The 11,106-nt window shown below is 40.8% G+C and overlaps 1 protein-coding gene across 3 annotated transcripts in view; it reads right to left on the bottom strand.

Annotated features, from left to right (window-relative positions):
• The window catches only part of CNOT6L (CCR4-NOT transcription complex subunit 6 like), a 38,175-nt gene that overhangs the window by 7,282 nt on the left and 19,787 nt on the right, over positions 1–11,106 (bottom strand). For 2 of the 3 annotated variants that reach the window (XM_069774258.1, XM_009922586.2), the window contains exons 2-11: positions 10,081–10,202; positions 9,425–9,611; positions 8,866–8,951; positions 8,321–8,410; positions 7,435–7,503; positions 5,275–5,432; positions 4,082–4,236; positions 2,495–2,646; positions 1,101–1,325; positions 209–411 (exon numbers count right to left, since the gene is read on the bottom strand). In XM_069774258.1, coding sequence (XP_069630359.1) covers positions 209–411; positions 1,101–1,325; positions 2,495–2,646; positions 4,082–4,236; positions 5,275–5,432; positions 7,435–7,503; positions 8,321–8,410; positions 8,866–8,951; positions 9,425–9,611; positions 10,081–10,192 — 1,437 coding nt within the window. In that variant the 5' untranslated portion in view covers positions 10,193–10,202. Of the gene's footprint in view, positions 1–208; positions 412–1,100; positions 1,326–2,494; positions 2,647–4,081; positions 4,237–5,274; positions 5,433–7,434; positions 7,504–8,320; positions 8,411–8,865; positions 8,952–9,424; positions 9,612–10,080; positions 10,203–10,276; positions 10,293–11,106 lie in introns of those variants that run through there. The other variant, XM_069774182.1, reaches the window with a different exon arrangement.

Raw genomic sequence — 11,106 nt, 5'->3', positions numbered from 1 at the left:
AAGTCACTGGCCAGAGCCAGGTCGACAGCTTAAAAATGCCAGCAAATCAAGGATTTGTGTGCGGTAGGAAAAGTGTCCAGCGAGTGTAGGAACCAGTGATGAAGCACTTACAGGAACAGAGGGAAAGACAGCCAATGGTCAGAGAATTAAGACAGCATCCTGGGGAGACCAGGTCAATGTCTGCCATTTCAGAAAAATCGCTGCTTACTTTGAAATCAAAAGTGTAATTGGTGTAAGGCATCAAGTTGTTTTCGTAGGCGCTCTTGAGTTGGAAGCCATGCGTAATTCTTCCTTCAGAAGCCCCGTTTTTCCCATTGCCACTGAAGTTCATGAGACACTCGTTATAACGCAACTCCTTGAAGTCCTTGTGGTTGTCAGCTACTATGCCATTGCTTAAGTATTCCACTACACCTGTTTGCAAAGGAAAGGATTCAGGGAGTTGCTTTAAATTATGACATTCAGGGAATGTTGGCCTCGGAGTCAAAACCCAAAACACCACTAAGACACACCATGAGATTAAAAAAGAGCTTTCCACCAAAGGGGAAATCTACACAGCAGCTGTCTTGTCCACGTCTGAGCCATACACACCTTTCTGACACAGAGCCAGGGAACTGAGGCTCTCCTTTGAGGATTACAGTAAACCCATAGTACATGTACTGTAGTACGCATGTGATGGAGTGCTAGAGGGACAGCTTTCGTACGTATACCTGATACTACAGTATCGGATGTCATAATTACCAAAGCAAACCCATCTCCTTAGAAAGTTTTCATGTTCCATCACAAACTCACGTCTTTCCTAATTATTGCTGCTCAAGGCGTGGGTATTTATTTAACAATTTATTTAAGATCTATTTGTTCTTTTCTACATCTTTGTAGGCGTAACCAACTTTTCTGGAGTGTACAGCAGACCACAAAAAGCAGACTACTCAACCGGAGGACTTGCATTCTCTTCAGCCAGATTTTGAAAGACAGCTGCTACTAAGAAAGCTTTCATCCAAACCTACCCAGGGAAGTGCAAACCGCCCCATTGCCCTCAGAGAAAAAGAGGATTCAAACGTTCTAAACAGGTAAATTAAAAATTAAGCCAAAACCTGTCTTACCTGAATCAGGCAGTGAGTTGAGATCTGCACACAGCACCAGAGGGATAGAGTTAGGATCTGCTGTTGGGCTACCTGGCCTGCTTGAGGCTTTCTCAAGGATATTTTTCAGTTCTGAGACAAACATCATAGTCTGAATGAGTTTCACATCAGAGTATTCAGGGTCCCAGTGCATGTGGGCATTGGCCACAATAAGCAGCTGTTTGTCCACATGAAGCGATTTCATACCTGGATAAACAAATGCATTTTTATCAGCGAAAGGCTGATTGTGTGAATACAGCAGATTTCCCTCTGTTAACATTCAGGGTCTAGCTACTAAGGACTCCAAGTCAGACGCGCCAGCAGATGGATGTACTTTCACTGCTGGAAAAAAGGCATTACCTGAACCACTACTCCTTCCTAAATCAACAGCTTTTACACAATATTACGTGACTAAATCTCTCCAATACAGGAAAGAAATAGCCAGCATAATCTGATACCGTTACAATTGCATTCCTTCTCTACCGTTCAAGTGGTCATCGCCTGACCGTGCACCACTATTCAATATTTAAGGCATAAGGGAGTTTCCCAACTCTTAGCTGCCATGGTACGGCCAATTGTTCCCTTGGGAAAAAAATCAAACCTGCTTATATGAACGCAGTATGAACCTGGCTGCTGCAAAACACTATAGCTGGTTTTACTATTTATCTGAGAAACAGTACTCTGAAAGGTGGGGCATAAAGTCACAGGCAGCTCCTTCCAGTCCTGCAATTTAGACATTGCACTCCTTTGAAGGGTACACCGGCAACAAGCAATCAAAAAACCAGACACACAGACAGAGCAGGGTGGCAATTTTAAGTATGTTGAAATTGTCTACTGCATCTGATCAAACGTAATGAAAATGTGACAGTCAGTCAATCAAGTGGCATGAAAAGATACCTGATAATTTCATTCTTGCACATCAGTACATTAGCACTGTCATATAATCACCGGGAGAGGATGGAAGGATTCAATCAAGGGGAAAAAAAAGACAGTTGAAAATAGAAGTTGAACACTACCGACAACTACTTGTAAGAGCATACGCATGTAAACACACTGACCTTGGAAAAGCTTAATTCTTCAAGTAGAATTTAACAGAATAAGTAAGCAGGGACAAAAGCTTGAAAGGAGAAAGCTAAATGCTGGGCATCTGGCTGCAAGTGCAACCAGACCAGGAAATCACGTCATCTGTGTCCTGTCTTAGCCATCAATGGGCTATCCTTTCTCAAATTAGCACAGCGAACAGCATTCACTCATCTGCGAGTATTTGGTTACCACCACCAATGGCAATAATATTCTAGAAAGCTGTATTACCTAGGAATAACTCATGCCTTTACGTGGAACTGAATAATCAGTGAGAGAACCATGGTTGTACTCACTTGCTCCAAATAATTCTTTGTGCACCTCTAGCACCACGGCAACTCCGATGTTGTCCTTCGTCATCACTCTGTTTAACATAGCTTCTGAACCTTCAGAGTTAGCCATCGCCACCTGGTTGAACTCCACTGTATGCTTCTGCACCAGTGTAAATCTGATTAAACAAAGAGAATCGTGTGTGAACACGTGTGATGTACAGGTATGTGAAAAGACATGGTTTCTATCTGCACTCCAGTCTGCCACATGCGAGGGGAGAGCCTGCAGGACAGGGTGAGGCACGTTTCTTTTGTCCTCTTGCTTTATAAAAGTAAAAAAAGTTCTAAGAAATATCCCAGTCCGGATAGAGCTCTCAGTCTGGCAAGTGAGATACTCTCAGGGGATATGAGATACCTGGGGTTTAGGATGTGTTTACTTGTTTCAGCGTAGCATTCTGAGAGGACTATTCAGAGCAACGCTCAGGGTTATCGCACCTCCTCAGGAGTGTTCTAGGCAAAAAATTAAGATGAGATGGTAATAAAAGGCTTGCCTTTTACTTTGGGCAAATGCATTATTAAAAAACAGCTTCTTACAAACTACTAGCTACCACCATTAGTTTAATGAAATTGGTTTTTGATTCCTTTCCAGCCTTAGGATGCCCAAAGATGCCTTGCTTCAGGAAAAACTGAAGGCTATTGAAAGGGTTTTTTTGTTTTGTTTCGTGCTCCAAGAAAATTAAAAAAGAGTATTATTAGTCTTCTGTTTTCACCTGTAAGAGCCACAGCATAATAACCAGTTCTCTATATACCCTTGTTAGTTTCAAGGTTTGAAAAACATCAGTTGTTTGCTTTCACAGACCTCCTCTATTCAAAGCCAATCGAGTTGGTTTTATACATGATCTGAAAGGCTGAATTTTGTTTCTGTAAGCAGTGAAAACTCTGAAAGAGAGCTAAGGCTTTGCGAAACTTCCATTTTAATGACTGAAAACTGTTGAGAGGGAATATTTGGAGGCATACTCGGTGTGGTACAACCCGTGAGCAGTTTACACAGATGAGAAGTGTGAATGCCAGCACCTCTCCTCCCTTCCCAATAGTTTGATGCTTTTAGTGTAGCAGAACTTTTTTGGATCAGGTATTCAATTATGTAATTTATACATAAATTCGATTAATAAAAGCAGAGAAAATTCTGTGATCCTTTGGCAGCAATGCATCTTTTAATACCTGAAGATTAAGCCAGCACAGCTTTTATAGATCTTTAATCTTAGAGGGGTGAAACTTCCATCAAGCAAGGCAAAAGTGTGTAGAGAAGATGAGCTATTTATTAGATCTGCCAAAAAATGCGCACACGAAGCACCTAAGTTTTTACTCATACTCGCTCTCCTGCAACTTCTATGTTTCTGAGGAAATACCTTTGTTCATAGTCTGAAAGGCATGGAGGGACTGTGTTGCAAATAGAGCAGCAAACAGGAAGGGAGGATCATTCTTTGTAGTGAACTTTATCTTTTGTTTTACAGCACAGTACTTTGGTTACCATGCACCCTGAGAGATGAAAGCTTTCAGACCTAAATCAAGCTGGTTTTAATGTATTTTTGAAAAGCTGCTTCTGCCCCTTACTTTTCAGTTTTGAAGAATATTGCACAGCCATCCACATGCTTTTTCTCCTGCTCAGACATGATTTTGGCACGTGACTTGGGAGAAAAGAATCCATCGTATCCTCGTTCTTTCAAGGCTGGCAGAAAAAGGGTGAAGTATTGCTCTGTTTCCACTTCCTGGAATTGAACACAAATGCCTTAGGCTAACAAAGTCAAGTAAACCCTTCCTATCGCTGTACAGCAACTTGGGCCTGCCTTGGCTTGCAGTCAACAGCTCTCACCAAAGTGAAAAGCTTCTGTTTGCACAAATCATGTCACTTCCTAGATTAATGGCCTGCTGGAAACAGATTTGCATTCCTGGATATCCTGGAATCCCCCCAAAAGGGAAAGTGACAGGTGTATTTTGTATAGCAATAGATTACACCTGATGTTTTTGACATCTGAATGCAGATACAGTCCTAGGTTAAAACTTCTGAGAGGTTGACAGATATCCAGCAGCAATTAGTATTTAATCTGGAGAGCTCTTTTGCACAAGGGTCTCTCGCTGTTCTGTAACAATACATTTTCTCTGTAGTAACATTTGAACTCCAAGAGGATTTCAGATGTTGATCTTGAGGTTTTCAGACCAAAGTAACGAGTCTCTTCTTGTGCAAGATTTTTGCTTACCAAAACTTGCTTAAAAAATGAAAGATCAGTTTAAAGGCAGAAGTGTTCAACTGTTCTAAACATCGGCAATAAACTTCTAATAACACATCAGGATACATGTACCAATGACAATTGATATTTAACTTTGACCATGAGAGTCCCCTTGTTAGCCAATGAGAATATTTTTGAGACTTTAACTTCTGTACCAAGCAGGAATGGACTAGGAACAGTGGCATTTGGGGATATAGCATTCTATATTCTCCCCTCCTGCCATAAACCCCATACACCCAGAGGGAGAATATTTAGGATGTTTTTCTGAGGGGGAAAGACCCAGATCTTCCAACACAAATCACCTACTAATTTAGCTAATTTTATCTCACTTACTTTGTCTCATTTCATAAAACACAAGCCAATGTGTAAACAAGTTGCCGTGCACCCAGCTTGTACCGGTAATCCCCAGAATTTGTTAGCAAGCAGGCGAATATGGTGTTCTCAAGGGAGCGTTTCATTCTAAAGGTAGAAGTTAAGGTTTTCTGTTTCTGATGAAAAATACAGTTATTTTCCAATTACCTGAAGACTAATGATATCTGCATCACAGTTGACAATTTCTTCCATGATTCCCTTTTTTCTATACTCCCAATTGAGTGCCCAAGATGGGCAGTAGCCATAGAGCTGCCGGGTGGCATATTTATCACACAGCACATTGTAACACATAACTGTGAATGAAGCTGGAAGGAAAGAAAGAAAGGGCAAGGTTATCAACCTCTGAATATTACAAATGCTGAACTTATTCAAGCCAAAATACTGAACCTTACATGGTCTATTCTGGCGGGCCTACTGAACACAAGTCAGTGGGCTTATTCCACTAGCGTTTCATGAGCAGGAGTTAAAAAGGCCCTGCTGAGCCAGCAGTTACCACGTAAGGCTAAACTCTTCCTGAAAAAAAATCAGCATTACTACCAAAACGAGAGGGCATCATGTGCGTCACAAAACAATGAAATCCTATTTTGAAGTCAATTCTTTATTTCCTTTGGGGTTGGGGGAGATTTAGGGGTTGACAACAATTAGGAACAGTCTCTCTCTTTGGTAAGGTGAGGGAAAGGAGCAGCTATTTCAGTGACAGAGTCAAAACCCAGCATTTATTGCATGAGTTGCCTTGATACAGCAACTTAGTGACCTGTACAGTTCTAAAGCAAAAGGAAAGCCAAACTGCTAAAGAAGCTGTTACTATGTCATGATACCACAGTATCAGAGAGAAATGCTGATTTAGAACGCTTCATTTTAAGGCAGTCTGATTCCAAAACATGTGTACAATTTTCCTAGCATCTGTACAACATTTCTGAGTTGTATACAGTTGTAGCTGTGTCTATCAAGTCTAAGTGGGAGAGAGGTCTGGGTGAGGGCAAGGAAAAGAAGAAGAAATTAAGTCATAAATTAGCAAGTACCTAATACATTATTTGGTCACATTTCAGAAAAATGAGAAAGAAGTCAGCATGCAGCTTATCTGATCATTCAACTTGAAACACACGTCCTTCACACACAAACTTCTCAACTCCCTTAGATTTTACACCAAGAAAAAAAGATAGGTAAATGCAACATCCTAGCACTGTGCCACTGGAAAAGCCTGCTCATATCTGCAGGGAAAGAATTGAGGTTTTACTATGAGGCTACCCCACAGCTGTACTTGTTTATACTTGTCGTCAGAGGTTTCCACTGTTCGGTTGTTTCAATTTTATAATAACAACCAATTGGCTTGTTACAGTTTTAACCACGAAATATTGCACAGCTCACTTGCCTAACGCTATGCTTTCTAATGACTTCTGAATTCTGTTTCTGCTCAGGAAGTTTGATTTAAAAAATAAAACCAAAGTCCGTAAAACTCCACTGAGATACTGATTCGTACGGGAATTTGAAACGGAAATGCAGAACTTGATGTTGTGGTGGCTTACAGGACTTTTGGCATTTTCCATTTCTTCCTTTTTTTTTTTTCTGGTTTGTTGTTCTTTAATATAAAAAAGGTGACAGATGAGCTTAACTGCAACATTAGCCTGCTTAACACGTGACCGAGTTAAGTTTTGAAGACTTGCCATCGTCACGCTTCTAAAAAGAAAAAGTACAGAGGACTGCCACATTATTCTTGCTGGTTATTAATCTGATCTTCTGCAATAACAATATTAGCATTTTTCTTCTTTATACAAGTTCACTGATGCTTTTTGAGGGCTATATTCAGGATGCACAGGGGAAGAAGGGCCACTGGATTTAGACAGCCTGAAGACATGCTGCCTCTTGCACTTTACCAAAAGCAACAATAGAGGGCATTAAACTAACTTCAGTACCAGGCACTCCACGTGTTTACTTGCAGATAGCAACTTCTCAAAGTCTCCCTTTAGTCAGCCTGCGCGCAGGCACAGCACTTGTATACAGTTATTTTACAGTTCTTACTATTTCTGAGAACTGATTTTTTCAAAAAAAGCTCTTCTGCTTGAGCCTCAGTGGCTGGAACAGTTATGAAAAAGCCTAACATGTAAAAGAAATGACCAGCATCCCATTCAAATTACAAAAATTATATTTACAGCACAGCCATATGTTAATTGTTTTAGTACAAATGAACACAAATTGCTATTTTCAGTCCGATCCATGTAAGACAGAAGACTTGTCTGAAAATAAAGCCAAAGAAAAGCTTTTCAGCGCGTTATAGTGAGAACACAGGGTAAAGAACCACAGATTTACCTGAGGGCAGAATTTGGTCTCGTTCTTTTAAAGTAATCCATGGCCTTGGAGGCAGCTGCTCTGGATGAACTAAAAAAAATTTAAAACAGTGATTAATTCAGCATTTGTATTTGTAAGTTACAATTTCCAAGTCCAAATTATGACTGAACAGTAATGTTCCATACTGTGCTTTGCAACCCCAAATCCCCAAGTCTTTTTATGCTCCAGGGGAGGCAAGAATCATTTAAATAGCTAACTATAGCAAGAGCAAATTTGTCAGTTGTAAGATTCACAACTATTTTTGTCCCTTGCTTTCAAATCTAGAAGCATCACCTAAATACTCCTGCACCTTGAATACACTGCTGAAGAAGGAAGGCTAAGTCCTGCAATAGTTCAGACATCCTGCACTCCCCTTCTCCAGGATCCTCACCCTATACCCATCACTCCTGCAATGCTTTAACTTAGCAGACATCAAGTGGCAAACGGAAAGCTCAGTTACAGAACCATGAAGCAGGATTTGAGTCAGGTACTGGATATTCTTAATCGCTTTGGTATTTCTAGATCTAAATTTGACATTCTGCTTGCATTTGGATTATAATTTCTAGTGGAAAGTATCAAAATGGCTTCAGCAAGGAAGACTTAGCACTTTGTTGGCGATTGAAGGGTTTCAAACAGAACAGTGGGAACAACTGGCTGTAACATGGGAATACGGGAAAAGCTTAGAAAATACGTCAACCTCTTCCACTGTGTGTGTTTATGTGTACGACTGGAATCACTTGACAAAAACACAAAAGCAGTTATAAAACACTCTCCCTTCAGTGGTTCAGATTCTTGTTTTAGCAGCAAATACTGTCAGAAATGCATGCTTTTACACCACTTCTGTCAATCAGATTTGTAGGGCTGTCACCTGCTAGATTGTCAAGCATGTAGTTCAGTAGCTTTCGAGTTCCGTCCGGATCCTGGTAGAGGCTGAGAATATCTTGTGATAAAGGATTGCCTGCCAACAGCATAAAACAACAACTGGGTGATTAGCTGCCTGACTTTCTTGAGGCTTTCCAACCAAAGAAAATCCCCCGTAATGAGAACAGACGAATTGACCCAGAAGACATTTAGGTTGCTTAACTTGGAACTGTAGAATACCACAGTAACAGATGCTATAGAATTAGCTAGCACACATAGATTTTCTTCCTTCGACTCACCTCAGTCAATAATACAGTAGGTTAAAGGGTTTATTTACCTACCTACAGATTTAAAATAGGCTCATAAGAAAGTTTAATAGCATTTAAAAAGAAAAGCGTTGTTTTCCAAACTGGCTGGTCATTTTTGCTGCAAGCTTAATATCTCAAATAAACTGTAAGAAAATATTGAGGTAATACACAAAGCTTTTGAGCCCACCTCCTCAGTAATTCAAGAGTACTCCTAGGAGTATTTAGCTGTAAAGAACTCACTCACCTTTCAAACCTAGGGTTTGTAGCTGGAAGAGCCGTCCAAGTTCATAAGGCAAAACCCGTAACAGATTGTTATTTAAAAGCAATTCCCTGCAGCAAATGCAAAAACACTTTTGATGAGTATCACATCAGAAGAAAATTCTTAAAGCGCTATATGCCGCTCATCTTCAAAGATTACACTTTTCACCCTGAATTTTTTTGTATTATGGAAAGATATGCCAACCTTCCCATTTCAAAGCATGACCAAAATACTTTCATTAGGAAAAAAAAAAGCCACAAAAACCCCAAAACACAAAATTAAATCAGGGAGAATTCAAACAGCAGGCAATCACCTACTCTCAAAGAATGTTTCAGAGCAGAAGACTACATAGCTTACAGACATGTATCTGTAGAGATCAGAAAAGGAGGGTAATGAACCCCAAAATAATTATTAGAACTGAAGCTTTGCACCAATCTTGAATTTTTCAGAATTATTTTAAATACAAGAATGGCAAGCAAAATAAAACTGGTCCCAATCCCAGAACACAGGTTTCTGAAAAGTTAACTAGAATAATTTCTCTCACCTGAGAGACACCATGTTTCCTAGTTCTGCTGGTAAACTTCTGAGTTTGTTGGATGACAGATCCAGGTAAACCAGATTATGAAGCTTGGCAATATCAGGTGGAATGCGAGTAAGATTATTGTCATTGAGGTGCAGAGCAGTCAAGTGCGTCAGCGACCAAAGTGATGTACTTAAGCTCCGCACTCTACCTAAAAAAGAACAGCAAAGAACCGCCTCTTCAGTCTGGTCTGCACTCTCAAACCATCAGATACAAAGTATGGGGGATGTCAGAATATGGGATTTCCAGTGTGGAAACCCTACCACTTCACTGGAACACTCAGCGACACTTGCAGAAGATACATTTGTGCATCTTTTCTATGAGCAGACTTTAAATAATTATCTAACCCTCCCAGTTAAAAGGACAGAGACAAAGGTACAGTTCTAGGGAAGCAGATGTTGTATCCAAAAACTCGTGTCCAATCTGAGTTGGTGTTTTAAATCAACTGGGCTGAATGTGAGACAGCCAAGCTCAAAGGCAATCTGGTAAGTCAATTACTCCTCCTCCCCCAACTCTGAAAAACTGTCTTCACAACAGGATCCCCTATCTGAAAGCATCTGGTATGATTCTGGGGCACTAACAACTCCACCGAACCAAAATACAACACCAAATGAACTCACCCGAGATCTCTAATTCAGCCCAGTGTGACTTCTTCCCGTTGGCTACCTCTTCTGCTGACATGATGGTGTAAATTCTGCGAGGATCTGGAGGATCATATTTTTCCTTTGGCATCCCTGTTAGTCTGAAAGACCACCAGAACCATTACCGTCTGTCACTCGGCAACATTTCTTCATTTCTAGCCCGCCAGGAGCTTACCTTCTCCAGTGACACTCTGCAAAAACAAATGCCCTAGAGTTTATGTACAATAAATATTATGCTGATGTCAGCCCAACTGCTCCCAGCAGCATGGAGTTAAGCAGGTGCTCAGGCCTTTGCAGAATACGGGCCCGTAATGGAAAAGGGCATTTCTTCCTACAAAGTTTGGTTTTCTGCAGTCATCCACAGTGCAACCTTGTACTGTCCGAATGCAGACTTTCTGGATTTCCTTGTTTATCCCCAGACCAAAGCATAACCTACATCATCGCTGAGTTATTTGCTGTGTGCAGAACCTGCAGACAAGACGACAGCGTTTCGCTGTTCACGGTGAAAGCACATGGACTGCTCCCTCCTGTAGTTTTCACAGGGAACCAACGATTGAAGGGAAGGCTCTTCTCTTTGCTTTTACAGCAATTATTTTCAACGTACAAAGTCCCGCTTTTGCACTCCACTTATACAAGACTTGAAATTGCAGTCTGAAGGGGAATTAGCTCAATTTTTCCATTAATTATCTAGCTTTTCTGTTTTGTGCTTTTTCATGCTCAGTATCAGTCAAGACCTTTTTACTCCTAATGGCCTAGGAGACATCAAATGAGCTCAGGTAAAATTCTCATTAGCTGTTCCTGTGCATACAGGGCTTCAGCCCAGTCCAAAACTTTAATATCAGAGGCACTCACGACTTAAGGGTGAGCTTGCACACACACAAATTCAACTGATCTCATTTTCCAGATTCTTGTCAGAAGAGAGCTCCCATGTCCCATTCAAAAAACATACACCTTCCAGATGACACGGGGAGGTTTCCCTCCATACCTCCCCAGACCGCTGTGCCG

Source organism: Haliaeetus albicilla, chromosome 1 (assembly GCF_947461875.1).
Source record: "Haliaeetus albicilla chromosome 1, bHalAlb1.1, whole genome shotgun sequence".
NCBI lineage: Eukaryota > Metazoa > Chordata > Aves > Accipitriformes > Accipitridae > Haliaeetus > Haliaeetus albicilla.
The sequence above is the reverse complement of the archived record's forward strand: the minus strand, read 5'-3'. Positions and strand labels throughout refer to the sequence as shown.